Source organism: Symsagittifera roscoffensis, chromosome 7 (assembly GCF_963678635.1).
Source record: "Symsagittifera roscoffensis chromosome 7, txSymRosc1.1, whole genome shotgun sequence".
Taxonomy (NCBI): Eukaryota; Metazoa; Xenacoelomorpha; order Acoela; family Convolutidae; genus Symsagittifera; species Symsagittifera roscoffensis.
The window spans coordinates 14,293,613-14,311,952 of NC_087068.1; the positions used below are offsets into that span (position 1 = coordinate 14,293,613).

Sequence of the window (18,340 nt, forward strand, 5' to 3'; positions counted from 1 at the left end):
CCCAGAAAACTCATCAACTGTGTATCTGTTTTAGGTGCCTTCCAGGTCAGCACCGCTTCAACCGCTTCGGGGTCTGGTCTCACTCCATGTTTGTCAACCAGGCGGCCCAGATACTTTATGGAATCCTTGAGGATTTCGCACTTAGAGGGTTTGCATTTCAGACCCGCCTGCTTCATGCAAGAAAACACCTCTTCCAACCTCTCGATGTGGTCTTCCAAGGTTGGTGTCGCGATCACTACATCATCGACATAACACATGATGAGATTCCCATACTTTTTAGTAACGCTCGTGAGTGCCTGAGCCATCAGTCGCTGGAATGTGGCTGTCGCGTTGCACAATCCGAATGGCATCCTCTTCCACTGGAACAGTCCCAGCTCACAAGCGAAGCCTGTTTTCTCTCGATCTTGCTTTCTGAGCGGCACTTGCCAGAATGCTGAGCCCAAGTCCAACGTCGTGAAGAACTTGGCGTCTCCCAGCTTGGATAGGCTCTCATCGATGCGGGGAATCGGATATGCGTCCTTTATAGTCACTGCGTTCAGATAACGGAAATCGCAACAAAATCTGAGTTGTCCCCCTTTCTTTTTTGCCATGACCACGCCACAAGCCCATGGGGACTTCGACGGCTCGATCATGTCGTACTCCATTAACATCTCGATTTCCTTCCTACACGCTTCTGACTTGTTTGGGGTCATTCTTCTCGCCCCTTCCCTATGAGGTACCGAGCCCTCTTCTATCTCAATCTCATGCTCTACAAAATTGCAACAACCTATGTCGGCCTTATGTTTCGAAAAAACGTCTGCGTTCCGATTTAGCACCGCCCTGAGCGAATCTAGTTCCTTGTCGGATATTTTACCCTTCAGATGCTCTATCTCAGGTAGGACAGGCCTATTCTCTGCTAACTCTGCTTCCGTCGGTCTCTCAGGAAAGTTGGAACAACTAGACAGCCCATCATCTGTTTCCGACTTCATTGAAAACAATTTCCTAGAAGATTTCAATTCAATTACTCTTTTCATTATACATTCTTGGTTCGCATGTAATGGACATTTAGTTACGTCAAACTTCTTCAAGTTTTCCACACTCAGAAAGTCTGTGTTCAGAGGCAAAGCGTAGCCAAGTTTCTTTCCCCTCTGTATTGTCACTGTTGTTGCTTCTGTGTTCAATAACACACTCACACACAGTCCGCTCTGAGTGAGTGAGAAGCTTCTTCCTAAAATAGCCGAGCTTTTACTGTTTGGATTTGGTACCAGACACACCTGTCTGTCATTGCTGAGTTCATTCAAGTTCCTCATCCTAAACGTCGCTACTACGGCTTGGTTCGGTTTTAATCTAACTTTTCGATCCAGAAAAATCGGCACCTTGGCCTGATTAATTAATATCTTATTAAGGGGTCTTTTCTCATACTTTCTTTCAGGATCCTTGATCCTAATCAATCCGTCATTGAGATCAATCGTGACGTCAAAGTTGCGAACGAAATCCCTCCCTAGGATGAACTGGTCGGATTCGTCCAAATTCTCTACTACTAGGAAGCTCATCCAAAGATGTCTCCCTCCGAGCTGCAGTGAGATGATCGGGGTTCGCCCGGTGACATAGATCGCTCCCTGATTGGCAGCTGCCAACCTGATGTTTGTCGGTATGAGATCCGACCTCTCAAAACCCATGTCGGTCCAAGTTTTGACTGGCATGACACTGACTACTGCTCCCGTGTCTAGCAGTCCCTTTACTGAAAGCTGTCTGCCTTGCACGTCCAGAACGTGTGCGGCCAGATCTGCCTCGCAACCAATATGCACAGCATCTTGCTCGAGCATCGCGTTGTGTCCGATTCGTCTGACCTTCAGCTCCTCTTGACCAATGTATATCCGGCCAACCTGATCGTTCGCATCAGTTATGTGAGCTTTCGTGTAGATATTGATGCCATCCACATTCATCAGAATCGGGTAAGGGCCATGGACATCGATATAATGTCCGTCCACTTTCATCAGCCTCGGACCTCCCGTTGTGAGCAGCGCTCGCACTGCCCTGGAGTCTAGTTTGGGATCCTTCTGTTTCAGATAGTCTGCATAGATGTCCAGGTGGACTAGTGTAATTTCGGATGGCTCGCTCAGGTTCTTGACCACCTGGTGCCCTGCGACTGAGATGATAGACATTATTTTGGTCCCTGCCTTCGTCATGCCGAAAGTCTTGCCAGATATAACGTTCAGTTTTAGTCCCTGTTTCTTGGGCTCTTTTTCGTCTTCTGCTCTTGTCGTCTTACTCAGGACATTAAGACTTTCCCGAAGATCTGTGCTCTCCAGCTCTGACCTTACCCATTGCTCCACTTCTTTCGTGGCTAGGTCTTGTTTGACATTCTGCAGAGCTGTCCTGGCCGCCAAGCCGTAATCCACCTTGAGTGGGCTAGACGACTCTGTTTCGAGGTTCGAGGCTACCCCCTCGTCAGGCCATGTCTTAACCTTTTTAGTCGTGAAAGTGCTCGGTGTCGTCTCCTTTCTCCGAGATTCAGCCTCGTTCATCAGACGTGCTCGACTGGCCTTGACACCCGAAAGCGCCTCTTCATGGCGGGGATGTTTCACGTCCGCTACTGCGTCCCAAAATTGAGTACAATCCGACTTGAAGTGTCCCTCCAAATTACAGAAGAAGCACCTCGGACCATATTTCATGATGAGCCCTCTCACATACTCTTCATGATCCTCGTCGGTCGCGTCAGCGTCCTCGAGAAAGTAGCCTATGGCCTTCATGTTCTGTTTGTATGCAGAACACGCAGAAACGTGATGGTCCATCGAACCACAATTCGCACACGACCTCCTCTTGTCCATGTCATCGCGAGGTTTGTACCAACTGGAATTCGCACCAGTGTTTGTCCCGCTATAGTTGCCATAATTGCTGTAACGGTTTTGCGCCCTCGGTTTTATCAGTAAATACTCGCGTGACTTCATACGCAAGTCATCGGGCGTGGGTACCTGGTCCAGCGACAGGGTGAAATGAGTGGCCAACATCGTCTTCAACTCCTCACTCCTTACACCATCCATGAACTTCGAAGCGATCGCCAAGTTTCGTTCGGATATTCTCTCATCCGGGTTGCTCCTCCTCCTGAGCAATTCAAGGTCGTCCAAGAATTTATCTATTGATTCTTCATCTCTCTGACGCCTCTTCTCGAACTTCACCATGGCCTGGTGCCCTTGTACTCCAGAGCCGAAACGATTCAGCAGGATGTCGAATATCTTGCGAGCGCTATCCCTCTCATTGACTCTTTTCGCCATTACACAATTTAGTGCAGTACCCTCCAAGTTGCTCGTCAGCGCGCTGCACTCTTGTTTCTTGGAGAGATTCTCTTCCTCAAAGTGTAACTTCATCACCTCTATCCAAGTATCAATGCAGCCGTCTGACTCGTCTTTATATGACTTCGGCTTCTTCAGTGTTCTTCTTGACCTCTCTCCTCTCTCGGTTGACTTCGAGAGCTTGGTGATGAATGTTTCAAGAGATCTGTTCAGAGGCTCAAACATCGAGGCATACATCGTTGTGTCTTGTGAGACTGTAGTCAGATCTGGTACTGAACTGACTTGTGGCACGGTTGGCAATCTTGTCTCCGGGGTGGCATCTGCCTCCGGTGGGACTGGATTTGTCCAGCCAGGCCTCTGCGGGGCTGCCCTTGGCCGCTCCTTGTTTCTATGTTCGTAGTTCGTTCTCGAGCCTTGCTGGGCTCTGGCACTGTTGCCCGTACCATCTCCAACATTCGCATGGCGTGAGCGCTCCCTTAAGTTGGAATGCTCCTGCCAATTATTCCCATTCAGGATCGCGTCAAGCTTCCGCATCATTAAGTCAGATTTGGCGTCCAACCTCCTTTCCAGGCCAGTCATCGTTTGGGCGTAGGTATTATCATGATCATTCAACAATCGCTCGATCTCTCTTGTCATCCTAGCCTCTCTTTCCTCTGACTCTTTGTTTGCCTGAGCCAAGCTCTCGGCCAGGCATTGATCGGTGTCACGAATCAATTGAGCCTGATCAAACCTCGCTTGCGACTTCACGTGCGTTAGCTCATCTTTCAAATTCTCTCGACCATGGTGAGCTCTCTCGTCAACTTGATCTATCCGCTTAGTCATGTCTCGCCTCAATTCATCCAAGCCATTCATCACACCAGCGAACATATCACTTATGTCACCAGCTGCCCCCAGTGGCGGGGTTAGCCCCAGAGAAGACGAGGTCAACTGTGGCTGTAGCCTAGTACTTGATGACGCACCGCCCTTTTGCTTGTGCATTGACGTCATCAGTCTGTCAAACGTTGATGATGCTCCCATCGTTATCCCATCTGACATAGGCCTGGTCGGCGAGGCAGAAGATGCCTCCCTGCTCATGTCGTTCCTTGGGCACGGTGTGAAGTTCACATCCGGATGGGTTATCTCCGGGTAGTCATCCCTGGAAGTCAAACCTACAGTTGGTAGTGACGCCATGCGTTCGTCGTACAAGGACTTCCAACTCTTCTTGGCCTTCGAGAACGTCTGCTCTTCACCCGGACTCATACTCGACATCATCGCGTTGTTACTCTGTTTGGCCAAGGATGAGTGTGCACTTGTCAGATGTGAAGGTTCCTTTCTCCATTTATAGCTCTTAGTCTCTGATCTGGACATTCCCCTGTACAACACTTCCTCCCGAGGTTCGACCTCGGAACGCTCCGAGGTCTCCTCTGTCCTCTCGACTTCCTCTCGTTCGAGGACCCCGTCTGGCTCAAAGTCGGGTCGAATGAGCGTTCGCTCCCCTTCGTCAAAGGGATCCACCGGCGTTTCGCTCGCAGGCTCGGCCTCGGCGCTCCGCCCTTGATTGCCATCAAGGTTTTTCTCGCTCCTTAGTCTCATTTCGATCACTGAAAGATCAGGTTGACCTTTAGTCGATTCGTCTTCAGCAAACGCGTCGGAAGCGCTGCTAAACGAGGTCTGGCTACGCCTAGTTCTAAATTTCCGCGTGCTTCCCTTGCTTAGCCTGGGAATTTTAGTAGTCGATCCTAACGAGTCCCTGCGCTGCATAGTTTTGTACAAAATGAAAGTATTCGTAATTTGATGGCAATGCAACCGTACCACAAACAAGATTTAGTTAAATCGCTTAACGCTGCCTACTCGATTCCGTCAGTATCAAAATGTCTCTTAGATCTCTCACGACTAAATTAGTGACTCAGCTAAAGTTACACACAGGGTCTACTCAGTATTGATATAATGCTAACTCAACCCGGTTGTATAGTATAACAGTATCACTAAGTTTCCACAAGATATAATCAACACACAACACACAATCGATAATCAGATAAGAATATCCTACAGGTGACAGCGACCTTTTGTCAGTATCAATTTATCGCCACACAATTTATCAAGTCACTGCTTTGTTAAAATTAAACAATCTTCGATAAAAAGCAGTGATGATTCAGAAATAGGTAAATAAAACTTAGTCTTAAAGAAAAAGACTTCCCCCAATCGGAACGATCCGAAAGAACGAAGCCCAGGACACAGTCTTCTCAAGTGGGTGTGTGTTTGCCTAATACACCCACCGAGGTCTTCTCTTAGGTGTCCTGCGATTGCCCGAGCTGTCCTACTAAGTAGCTCAAGGCAACCTCTTGGTCGAAAATTCGTCAAATCTATGAAAAAGCTCTCCCACACTCGGACTGCTCCAAGTGCACGAGAGTAGGGAACAATTCTTCTTCTCAAGTGGGTGTGTATTCGCTTAATACACCCACCGAGGTCTTCCTTTATTTGTTCCCGGATTGCCCGAACTTTCCTATTAAGTAGCTCAAGGCAACCACTCAACCAAAATCACAATCAAAAAAAAAAAAAAAATCTTGTTCGGGTACTTCTAATACACCCAATATAGAATCCAAAGTTGATCACGAATTTCCGGGTCAGAATGGGTTCTTATGACCCTGATATGCACGCCTAATATCCTAATATGATCCTAATTAAATGGATATTTTCCGTTTCCCAAATTGCCACAGAAGGTTTACTCAAGTCTCTTACAAGGAGGGTCGCTAAAGGTTTAAGACACTCTGGAGGGTTACCTCGAAGGGTACCTCAATCACTCGAGTTACTTAGGAGGGTATCTTAATCACCCAAGCTACTTCGGAGGGTCCCCCTAAATTTACTAAGGAGGGTCAATAAGATGCTTAATACGCTCCGGAGGGTCACCTCGGAGGGTACCTCCAAAATTTTCAAATTTTCTGATCTCACTTTGAAGGTTCTCCTGCTAGCTTCAAAAAGCGTCAAAATAAGCTAAGGGTTCTAGGGGGAGCTGCTTCAACTTCTTAGGGTGATCTCGTGGAGATTTTCCACTAAGGAGGGTTGCTAAAGGGCTTAGCTGACTCCGGAGGGTCACTTCGGAGGGTTCTCCCAAAATCAAGAAAAAGGGTCAAATCACCGCAGTAAAGCCTCTGAAAGCGGTCTACCTGACTTAAAACTAGGTTGGCTGACACGGTCAACCTTCCCAGTTGAATAAAAAAATGTTTTGATAAAATTTTCTGCCGCTCGGAGGGTTGCCCGTTACTTGGACCCTCCGAACCAACAAATTCTAAAAAATTTTTCTTTTCCGAAATAATCAACCCAAAAACGGTTGCGATTCGGAAAAGTGGTCAAAAACGTCGACTTTTGGTACCAAAATTATCCCGATCGGATAACTAGTCTTTGAGAAATCGCCAAAAACGCGTTAGTCAAAATGGCCTTTTTCTCCACCTGTGTAGGATCTGAGAGACTTTTTCCGCAATTCCGGTCGAAAGTGCCTAAAAATGCTTGAAATGAGCGTAGTAGCCCTGTACGGCACTGGAATAATACAAAAAACCGGACCAAAATTGGTTTAGAAACAAAATTTTGGCCAAAAACTATCAAATTTGGACCCTCCGATTCCTTCCTTTTCCAAACCTTAAGTCGTTAGCTCTATCCACGGAGCTACTCGGAGGGTTACCCAAAAATTTCTCTAGTAACCGAGCACGTTATGCTAGCACGCTCCTAACGCAAAAAATTTTATTGCTCTAACTCTAAAAACTCAAAAACTCGATCCCCAAAACAGATTGACAAAATACAGAAAATTATCAAAATTTTGGTCGAAAAATTCTCGTTTTTCTAACTTCCACTGAATCTTTGCTCACGCGGTTTCTTTAATAAAGGGGATCGAACTACGTGGCTACTCTCTATATAAAAGCTTTTTGCCTATCGGAAAAGCTCGGATATCCGAAAATTTGGGGGTCTACAGTTTGGTCGAAAATTGGTAATTTTCGACAAAAAATGGGTGTTTCTTGGGTCTAAATAGGAGATAAGTAATATATAGTAAGGACAATAATCTATAAATAGTCGTTAATGAATAGTACTATACCCTCCTTTGCACCAAAATATCCGAATCAAGACCCTTAACTCGGAAATTTGCAATCGATGGAGGGTACAATCGGACCGCGCCAATCGAGCCCCCCACCACTTAAGTTTTAAGGAAATAGTACCCGAACGATACTAAAATTGCTTCAACGATACCCAACAGTCGTTGCGGATGTTGTCCTTGGTGTCCCTGTTGAGTGTGGAACACGTTGATCAGCCTGCCACTCTACCCTCCGGTCACCGGCAAAATCACCATTAACGTGCTTAAACACTCAAATTACACTCGAGGGAGGGTATCCAACCCTTCACCAAAACACACAATCTTTCTATCAGAAAGATATAAATCAATCTGAAACAACAACAGATAGGAAGGTCAGATCACATCTCGTCCGGAAATAACATATAAACTGTCACTTTTTTGGATTTTTTACTGTTTTTGGTCTTTTTTGGATTTTTTACTGTTTTTTGTACTTTTTTGTTTTTAAATAAATTTATTTTTGGCTTTTTCTTGGTTATACGCTATTTTTGTTTGGTTTTACACTTTCTCTTTAATTGTTTTTGGTCCCGGGACCTCGGGATAAGCGGGTTCATGACTTCCCACCTAACCCTCCGGCCCCCGGAATTTTCGGTGTTAACTAAGTTAAAAAGCTAAATCGTACTAGACGGAGGGGTACGCACCTTCCCCCTAGTACAAAAACGGTCATTAAGGCCTCTAACTCGGGCATACGCCCGGAGCGGAGGGTACGTCGCTGAAACGCTTGCTGATCATGATGGTTTCATGCCTTTAACAGGCCCACCCAGGAGCGCCATAAAAACGTCTATGTAACATTCGCCCAAATATCACACAGCGACGGAGCGTAGAAAAAGTACCTATTGACGACTGGCAGGCGTCAGTTACCTTAATTCCACTCGTTTTTCACCGTCTCGACCTTGCCAGTTGATTTTCTGGTCTGTCTAGGGCAAAGTAAAAAGTTACTATTTTTAGGCCATCAGTCAAACGACTTTTGATCAGCTTTCGTTTGCATGCGAACACAACCACATAGCTGAGTCTCGGATCCTCAGACTACGTGATTGTCATTAAAAACACGGCTCGAACAACCTATTTTTATATGTTTTTGTGTGACAGTTTTATATTAAATCCATTGGAGATGGATTGACCCTTTCCTTTCTCTATCTACTCATACTCTGAAATATCAAATAATATCGGTGTTTAATTAATATCTAGGACATTCCAGCAACTGTTATAGCTAGTTTACACAGTCCCTTCACATATAACAGTCTCTGGGGGACCAAGCCTCCGCTCCCGTGATTTTCTTGAGATAACACTCTTATCTCCTATATTTCGTGTCCCGGGAGGGTTCCGTGGTATTTCTCTTCCCCCCACCGAAGCCTCCGTCTCCACAAATATCTCTCACTAAGGTCCTTATCGTGTGTTATTGCCACGATAAGAGGCTCCGTAATTTTCTCGTCTCGGATACAACCGTTTGTCACAAAATATGGCGTCGTTCTGATTTTTCTCTATTTTATTCAAAATGGCCGTCTTTTTTCTATTTCTCAGAAATGTTCTCCTTCAAATCGAAATTTTAAAATTAAAAATTCCAGAACATTCTGACCCTCCGTCGCAACACTTTTTTGTTCGTAAGGCCTTTAGTCACTTTTATTTCCGTCGCGGGAAGGTTATGCTGTGTCATCCGGCGGAATGGCACAGTTCGAAAAATCTTATCTGAGAAAACAGTTCTTCTAAGTAACAAAATGTAAAGATAAAGCGGATTTTCCGTAGCAGTATTCCATGTTTTGCTAAAAAAAAACACTTCTGTTACAGATTTTGGACAATGGTCAGCGGCGAAGTTGAGTCTCAGTTTAATCTGATAACATCAGGAAATGCACACAAATTTATTTCCAAATTAGGTAGTAATTTGGCAGATTGGGAGCAAAGCAAATGGAGAAAAATTCTTAAAGGTGAGTTTTTGATGGCAATGGAATCTGTACTAGTTTACGGATAATTGCGGGTACTAGTTTACTTGTTTGGTCCCTCAAAAATTTCGTGGTCCCTAATAAAAACAGGTACTGTATGTGGTGAATTCTAACAGTAATTCTCTCTTTCTCTGTGTTCCGGACGAAATGTATGACAAATGTAAGGAAATGCGTCGGAATTGTTGTTCCGACCACGTCTTTGGAAGTTACGTGAAGGTGTATAAGTGTGATTGAGGGGTCCATGCAAAAACCAAGTGTGACAAAAGGATCACACATCACAGCAATTCTAAGCAAATACTTTTATTAAATATATCAATAGGTACCGCGTATTCATTTTGAAGACTTAATTGCTGCTTTATTTGACTTAACCAAAGCAATAAATTAAAACATTGAGAGGCGCTGTATTTCCATAAGAGACCGTCGGCGACCGATCTTTTAGCAGATCGATCTTTTAGAATAAAAAGTGACAAATGAGTCTTACAGCACATCAACCTAATTACGCTTGCGATAAGCAAGCATTAGCAAGTCGGAATATAGACTTTCTTCGGGCTTACAACGTGTTTAACAGAATCACTTGGTATCTTGATTCATAATTGAATTCAAGTTTCGGAGCGTCTCCGGTACACTTAGTCTGGAGGTAAGGAATACGCGTGGGACGGCAAAGACTCGAATCTGACCAGGTCATGTTTTTTTCTCAATCGGAACTAATCCGTTTCAAAAAAGTTGTCGGCTTATTGTTTGTCTGCTTATGTTTATTCGGCTTATTTGCCACATCTTGGAATTTTTTCTGTATACAGTTTTTATTTTAGTTACTTTTTACCGTTGCGCTATGCAAGGTAGTGCAATCGGGTACTAGATTTGTTTTCCGTAAAGAATTTTGTACTCAGAATGGTCAAAATTAGAAACGCTAAAATTAGGTTCTATTCACAATGAATGCAAATTTCTTTGCGTCTCCGGCCCAACTGATCTGGAGGTAACGAATTCGCCTGGGACGGTCCTGGGTTCTAATCTGAGAGGACCTGTTTTTTTTCAAGTGGGAAATAAGCAGTTTCAAAAAAGTTGTCGGCTTCTCATTGTCTGCTTACACAAGCAAAGCTTGTGTTATTGTATGAACTATCTTTTTTTTCAAACCTAAGTCGCAAATATTGTTGCGACGCAAATTTTTTTGCGACAAAATGTGTTCATTTTGACAGTGCTCACTTCGATCAATAAGCAGCTTTTAAGAACAGCCAATGCTAATATTAACTCAGACTATTATATTACAAATAGCACTTTAGCTTCAAGGTATCATGGATCTGTAGCGTAGAGGTAAAGAAGGAGACCCACAGCAACATAAGAGGGTTTGAAACTGGGCAGGGTCGGATGTTTTAGTGAACTTTTTCGTACACTAGTTAAAATGCGTCTGCTCTATAAATTGAGGCATGTTAGTTGGCAGACTCCATTTTTTCAAATTGACTGGTACTGCTAATTTGTCTTAATTGGCTTGCGTCACTTACCAATTATGTAGACTCATAATTGGCGTGCGTTTCTTGAGAAATTTTGTAGACTCAAAATTTTGTTCATTCAGTGTTTCCCAGTAGCATTATTGGTCATATTTTAGCTTTGTATGCGAAGTGCTACTTGGCCTCCTTCTTATGTTTTGTCGGCCTAGTTGCCTCATAATGTATTTTTTCAAGTTTTTTTTTAATTATAGTTGCTTTTAGTGATCTGATTTTTCTCTGCTGCGTATACTTTTGCTAATCTTGACTTTGTATATATATATTTTTTGTTTTATTTTTTTTTCGCTTAAAAACTTTAATCTGCACAAATATTTTCGGCCTATTTTTTATTGACCGAGTGACGTTATCTCAATTCCGTTCAACGGAAACCTATTTTCTATGCTCACCTGTGAATGGCACAAAATGCTTTAAAAAATTATTGTTCAAGTTTTTCATGACAAGTTTTATTTTCGGCTTAATAGGTTTTGTCCTATATTATATCGACCTAATGGCCTCATATTGCGTCTTTCGACCAGTAAAAAGAGTGTATGTGCTTGTCTGTGTCTTAAATTTTTTGGCTTTTTTTGGGATTAATAGGTTTCGGCCTATATTATATCAGCTTAGTGGCCTCAGTCTATTTCATTTCACAAGCAAACAAAGTCTTCCGAGTGCTCTGAGGGTGAGGGGTAGTTTTTTTTAGCTTTTCACAAGTCTTAAGTTTTGATTTTTTTTCGGCAAAAAGGTTTCCTGACCAGGTATTTTCAGCTTTTTTTTTACCGCTGGGAACAACATTTACTTGCGTTACTTTTTCATCACGTTACATTTACTTTCTACGTTTTCGTTCCATCACTAGCTTTATTCATTTTGATAGATTTAGTTTTTTTGGTTTTTGATTTTTCTTTGTCAATTTTCTTCATTTGTATCGTTAGTGGTGCGAAGCTCAGCTTCGCCTGTGTGTTAAACTGATGCGCTATTGATTGACAGACACTCAGTCTGATGTCAAGCTTCCCAAACTAAGACAATTATCTCATAAGTTGGTCAAGAAAACTATCAAAATCAAAGACAGAATAGTCTACATAAGCGACAAAACACATATATGCAGGCAAAATAACACTATTCCTAACGTAAGTGCAGCGGAGTAAGCGGTCGCTTCTTGTCCGTTACGCATTCGAAGTTAATGTTCTGACTTGCTCATTTTTTGAGCCTTTGGTTCAATCGAAAAACCGTGTTTTGGGAAATTTCTCTGCTTTAGCGGCCAAGACCTGATTTTTGCAGAAAATTTTCATGGTTTTCGGAAAGTCAACCTTTCGAACTTTTGGCCGTTTATAGAAATTTTTTGAATTGCTCAAAAACTACCCTATCGAATTTGTGATGAAAAGTTCAATCGAAAGAACCGGTTGCGAATTTTATTGTAAACTCTTTAAATTTTTTTAGATAAACTTTATGTCTTTGAAAAAATTCCAATATCTCCAAAATTTTTTTTCTAATATCTTAAAAATGTTCAATATCAATTTATTTTAGTTGAGAAACAACTAAGGTTTCGGGCAAATTCCATTTTTCAAATAACGCAGTTGTCGCGGATCAGTATCATAAATTAGATATCAAACACTTAGCTCCGGCTTTAGCTGGGCCCCTAGTTGTCTTTTATTGAGACATACAAACATTTTGGATCACCTAGTTTTTTTTCAATGTCTTTTTTGTCGACTTATGTTTTCATAATTGTATTTTATCGCAAGTGGCGCGAAACTCCGCCTCGCATCTGTGTTTAAAGTTCAGTTCGTTTTATATTTTAAAAGGAAGGCAGAAGTCACTTGTAAACAACAAAAATATTAAGGTTGTGAGAAACGTAAATGACTTCCAGGTTCGAAAATGGATTTGAGTTTTCACATTTTCCAGCAGAATAAAAATTACACATTGATCCAACTTTCTCAAATCTGGATATTTTAATCAAGTGACTATGAGTGGTTCTTGAAATTCGAAGACTTGTGGAGGTGAAACGCATCTGGAGTTGCATCCGATCTTTCCATGGTTTCGAGCAACGCTCATTACTTGATTACATACGCTTGCGAAGAATCACATGAAGATGCATCTGAAGTAGTATCAACATTTTCTAGCAGAAGTCGGGCTAAAATGTTTTAAAAGAACACTGTTCACACATCGGATTTTTGTGACAACCGCGTGGAAAAGAGCAGGAAATGAGTCAACAGACATCACGAAAGCGCGGGAAACAGTTTTGGAGGAAGATTTAACAAAGAACGTAAGCTTGAGTCTCCACGATTCCTGCTATAGGATCAGAGCTGAAGTGAAGATGCTACTGAATCATGCTGTGAGACTACGGGGATAAAAAGAAATGATGCGGTTGTGCGATCAGATGAAAACCTGGGAAGATGATTTTGAAAGCGTGTTAATCGTGTTGTGATTCGGATTCGGAAGTTTCAATTTTCACACTTATTTAGAGCTCACTGGCTTTTTTGCGCGTCTTCGCTTGTTAAGTACGTCAGCTAAAAGTCATACCCCCCGCAAAAAATCCCGGAAAGAAAAGAATTGAAGTTTTTTGTACCTTCTGTTCTAATTGCTGAGCAACCGGCTTTCTTTTCACCGAAGGAGTATTTTTCAAATCGCATCCGGATATCATCGTAAACAACCTATTCGCAGACAACTGAGTCCATCACCGCTACTGCAGTCTCGAAGTGGCAGCGTCTGTAGTGATCCCTTCACGTCTCTAGGTGTAGGTTGTTTCCCCTTTACCTCTTCTCTCACCTGTTGCCTTTCTGAGCCGTTTGTTTACCTCTTGCGATAAACAAGTGCATTGCAACCGGGCACTGGACTTTTTCCACGTAAATGAATTTTTTCACAGGATGACTGAAATTGTTGGTCATCTCTAAATCTGGTTTCGTGTACCAACAGTTAAATTTTGAGCATATTTCAAATGCCCGTTTTAGTCGATTTTCGTTTTTCATCTTGTGTGTATACTTACCAACTCCAATTTTAGCTTATGTTCAGAATTTTTTCGATTTATTTTATCTTTTTATCTAATTATTCGGTAGAAAATGCCTCGATTTGTATCATATTTTTCGGACTTCTCCCCTCACCCCTGAAGTCAGGATTTGTCTGAACTTTTGTCTTGCGATACGACTCCGTAATTCAGAGTTCCTGAGCCCTAAGTGATCAAAAGAAGAAGTAGATATCCAGCTATTGTTGGAGCAGAGACGCCATTTTCAATATTGCCAGGAAAGACACTCTTTCCCAGTTCCAAACAAAGAATGTAAGCATCACTACTACTTGCCTTGCTGGTCTCGCCCCTCCAGACTTAACCGTAATAAGCTGTCCTGCCCTGGATGTGTAAGATTAGCGAAAGTTCTGCAAACACGAGTCAGATGCGACTCAGTCTTGTCTCAATCTGTTGAAGCTTAAGGAGGGAGCTGCCGTGGCTGAGTTGGGTAAGGCACGCGTCTATCAGCACGAGGGTTCCGCGTTCGAATCTCACTTCGGTCACGGTTTGAGGGGGGCCAGTATCATCCGCCGCCACAAAATGGTACCGGATACTGCGAAATGGATGACACCCACCCTCCCCACGTATGGTTCTGCATTGAGTGGGACCGGGGGTCAAAAAGGCGGGTGGTTGCAAACAGCCTTGAAAAACAGTAAGCGTGTCGCCTCGATGGTCTTTTTCGATATTGCCGGTTAGCTGCCTTTAACTCGCTGCAGCTGCTCTCCGTGATCCTGCTGCTCGGTAATACAACTCGGCTGTTTGGCGACTACTACTCAAGAGGGGAGATACGTTTCGATTATTTCTGCTAAGCTCTGTACTCCACATGATATTTTTTTATCTGATACCTTGTACCTGCTGATTGTTGTGCAATTCCGCTAAATCGAAGGCAAATTTTAAAAATTTCTTTGCTTACGGTATCTAACTACATCAATACTTTCAACTATGTTGGCTACTTTTTCATTACTTTCAGGCTGAAATCTTGTCGCAACAAAATTGTGTTTGTATTTACAGTTGTAACGACAGCTATAAAGTCGGACGATGTGACGGACGAGCAGCTGGAGGTGATTGAGAATGAGAGCGAACAAGCTGTGTTTCTGGGACTGCTAGATATCTGTCAACAGACTATCGCTTTCTCAGTCCAACTCTACCGCCAGGAACATTTGATCAAGGATTTGACCTCACTTAACCTACCGAATGCTCTGATTGAAGATCTGGTTCAACTGCTGTTTGTTTCGAAAAGGGAGGAGTTATCATCTGCAGTTGTGGCTAATGGTCCCTGTGTAAAGAGACTAGCAGACGTCAAATTCAGAATCGACATCATTCTGTCCAACAAGTAAATAAGGTTTTTGTGCATAAACAATTGGCAAATATAGTTTTTGTACATAAACAATTGGCTAGAAAAATAATGAACACCAAACCACATCAAACATTTCTCGAGTTCAAAATGCAACGAGTACCGGCGACGTGTGGTGGTTAGGATTATTATGCGTTAAAAAGATGTGAATTTTCAGTTGTTGATAAGGAATGGTTAGCACAGTTTTCGATTGCTTCTCTAGGTTTTTGGTTATTACAGCGAAAACCTTGTGACAATTCTACTTTATCAAAATGAAATGAAATGCCGCCACGATTCATTTGAGAAAGCGGAATCAACTTTGAAAGTTACTAGTGGAATTATTAAATAAATTTTGATCTTGTTATGACAATTGGGTTAAGATTATCTAAACAGTGACAGTTCTGGATGTTTTCTAAAATTTGCATTTAGCTTTAATACGATGAAATTTGTTCGAAAATTTGAAACGGTTTTGTTTTTCCTGTTCATAGTTTTTCCCGGCTACTTCAATTATTTAGAGACTTCGAATACTCAGTGTTTAAAAATCAAAGAAAATAGTGAAGACATTTATAAAGGTCGTCTTGATTTTTTTTTCGTTTTTTTTTTGTCAGGAAAACTCTAAATTTTGATCTCATCAAATTCAATCTTTTGCAGTTTGACTTGATTTCTTTGATTAATTCAATTTCATTTGCTAAAAAGAAGAAACATTCCAAAAGCTGAAATGGCGCGAAAAAAAATAAACGACTCCAATTTTCGAAATTGGATTTTAATTCCAAGAAGTGTCAATACAAATTGTTCTTGAAATTCTCTTTGAAATTCGAGTACTGACGTTTTTCAGAAAACAAATGTTTTTTTTTGCTGTTTCGTTGACTCTTTTCTAATTGTCTGTCGGCTATGTTTTTTTTTTCGCGTAAAAGCTTTGTTCGGCCTTATTAGTTTCGGCCTATGTTTTATTGGATTAGTGGTTCGAAGGGGAAAAGTTGGTTACTATTTAAAAAAATAGTTCAGGTCGGTCGGGTGTAGAAGTTGTAAAACTTAATCAACATGTTATAAAAACAATTTCGCATGGCGTTTTTTGTTTTCGTCTCACTGGGCGTCTTCAAACTTAGCGTCGGCTAAGTGGCTGCTCAACGACTAAAGTTAATTTAAAATTAAAAAAGTAAATTTAATGCTACTGTTTGTGTTTTTTGTATTTCTGAAATTGAGCTTTCCATTTTTTCAAAAAGTTTCTCACATTTTTAGCAATTTTTTTTTCGAACTAATTGTTACCGTCTAAATATCTATCTACTTGCTTGCAATGCTACGCTTAGGTTGTGTTGTATCGGAGGTGACGCAAAGCTCCGCTTCGCCTGTCTCATTCAGAATTTACTTTGAAATTCAGAATGTGTTTCTTCAATGCCATCCATTTTGTTATTTGAAATTGAAGTTGAAGCTTAAACTTATTTATCTGGTTTCCTTGCGTTCATTGACACTTTTCCAAGTGTCTGTTGGCTAAGTTTAATGCTTGCATGTTTTCGGAGGTGTCTAACTGATGCAAAGTTGTGCTTAAACTAGGCACTTCTCATAAAGTTCCCGATAAATTCTGTGGCATTATTGATTTGATGTTTTCCTCATTTTTTGCTGTTTCAGCCGAATGAAGAAAGTATTGCAGCCTAGAGTGACTCTATCAATGGAACTGTCAGATGGATCTGTGCGGCAAGTTGAGGTAGTTTAATTTAGAGCCAATTGAATCTTGTACCGTTTCCTCAGGTTCATCTGTAACTCTCTGAACGAAATTTCGTCCCTGGTTCACAGTAGAGGATTTAGGAAGGAAGATTTCTGAAGGATTAATTCGACTTTCTGTCTTTACCACCCAAAGGGTTCCCCTTTAGTTACTTTTTAGACACTTTTTTTTGGCTGACGGACCTTAAAATTTTTTTAAAGATGGGTTGCTTTAAACGTTAAAAAATCTTAGAATAGTTTTTAGTACAAAGTTTATAGCTTGATAATTGTTTTTGAACTTTCATTAAACGCCGTCGAATGTGTTTCTAGACGTATTTCCGCAAGTAGAGCATCATTCCGGACAACATTTTCAAGTTTTTTTTTTTAATTGTGGTTTCTTCGAAAAGGTTTCTGTTTTTTTTTGACTTTGTGGCTCTCCTTTTCTTTCGTGTCTGCTAGCTTGAAATGCTATTTTTGTGGTATCGCAAAGGATGCGAAGCTCCGCTTCGCCTATATGTTACTTTTTTTCCAACTGTCATGTCTTTGTTTTCTTCGTATCATCGTCTGTCGTTTCAGCTGGACAACGATTCCCTGCAATTGCTGCGGTACAAAACAGCCATGTGTCTCAAGGAAATACAGCTAGTCAAAGCGCAGCCTATTATGGCGAACCCTTAACCAACTTGTGAAAGTACTCACTGGTGCTTTTTTTTTCATATGAATTCAAATATATTTATCCATTAGCTAGTAGAATGTTTTTGATAATGCTTTTCTTTGCCATGATTTATTTACTAGCTCAAAAATCTCAGAGAAATGCGTTTTCATTGGAATTTGATGCCTTTGGTTTGACTTTTGATTTATTTCAAGTTTTTTTGTTGTTCAAGTATCTCAGTTGGTATTTTAAACAAGGCGTGTGTTTGTTAATCTTTGGGAAGGCTGTTCGAGTTACCTTAGTCATCACAATTTTTGATGATTTTTTCTATCCAGGTTTTTTTCGTAATTATGAGGTCCATTTTGATATTTTTTGCTCGCTCTCGAAGTGCACCTGCACCTCTGTCCCAAATTTTCTATGACTCGTGAGTATTTGCTTCCGGCTCAATTTTTTAAAATGCAATTCTACGTAGATCTGGCAACTTTTAAGTGTCAATGAAGAAGGTAGTGTGTAGACACTGATATTAAAAATTCAGTAGGGGTTCTTGGTCCCAGTTTAAATTTTACTTTTGTAGAACGAAGATTCATTTCTAGGTATATTAAGATCAGTAGGTGATTAAAGGGGCGATTCAAGGATTCGACCCCCTGCCGACCAAAGGGTCCCCGGTTGTACTATTTTGAGATATCCATTTTTGGCGGACGGAACCTAATTTTTTTTCTAAAGGCGCCAATATTTTTTTATTTTGAGGGGGACGCGAGCGCCGAAAAACGCCCTTTTTGGCCTGTTTTCAAAAAATTGGCCAAAGCGGTCTTTTTAGTGCTTTGGGAGAGCTCGGAAAATCGATTTAGTCAACCTTAAAAAAAAGTTAGACGAGGTTTTCAAAAA

At 41.6% G+C, this 18,340-nt stretch overlaps 3 protein-coding genes across 3 annotated transcripts in view; 2 read left to right on the forward strand and 1 right to left on the reverse strand.

The window, feature by feature from the left end:
* Positions 1-18,340, forward strand: part of LOC134852140 (uncharacterized) — a 487,803-nt gene that overhangs the window by 422,108 nt on the left and 47,355 nt on the right. The window lies entirely within an intron of this gene.
* Positions 1-18,340, reverse strand: part of LOC134852138 (signal recognition particle receptor subunit alpha-like) — a 394,981-nt gene that overhangs the window by 189,475 nt on the left and 187,166 nt on the right. The window lies entirely within an intron of this gene.
* Positions 9,147-17,568, forward strand: LOC134851777 (COMM domain-containing protein 5-like). Its single transcript, XM_063868006.1, has 4 exons — positions 9,147-9,290; positions 14,787-15,108; positions 16,735-16,810; positions 17,383-17,568. Exons 1-4 carry the CDS (start codon positions 9,164-9,166, stop codon positions 17,479-17,481), a joined length of 624 nt encoding a protein of 207 aa, XP_063724076.1. The 5' UTR covers positions 9,147-9,163; the 3' UTR covers positions 17,482-17,568.

What these genes read in the sequence shown, in the direction of transcription:
- LOC134851777 (XM_063868006.1), top strand. Translation starts at nt 9,164, where the DNA reads ATGGTCAGCGGCGAAGTTGAGTCTCAGTTTAATCTGATAACATCAGGA. An exon ending in ATGGAGAAAAATTCTTAAAG is followed by an intron (nt 9,291 to 14,786) that starts GTGAGTTTTTGA and finishes TTGTATTTACAG; the next exon opens with TTGTAACGACAGCTATAAAG. An exon ending in GATCTGTGCGGCAAGTTGAG is followed by an intron (nt 16,811 to 17,382) that starts GTAGTTTAATTT and finishes CTGTCGTTTCAG; the next exon opens with CTGGACAACGATTCCCTGCA.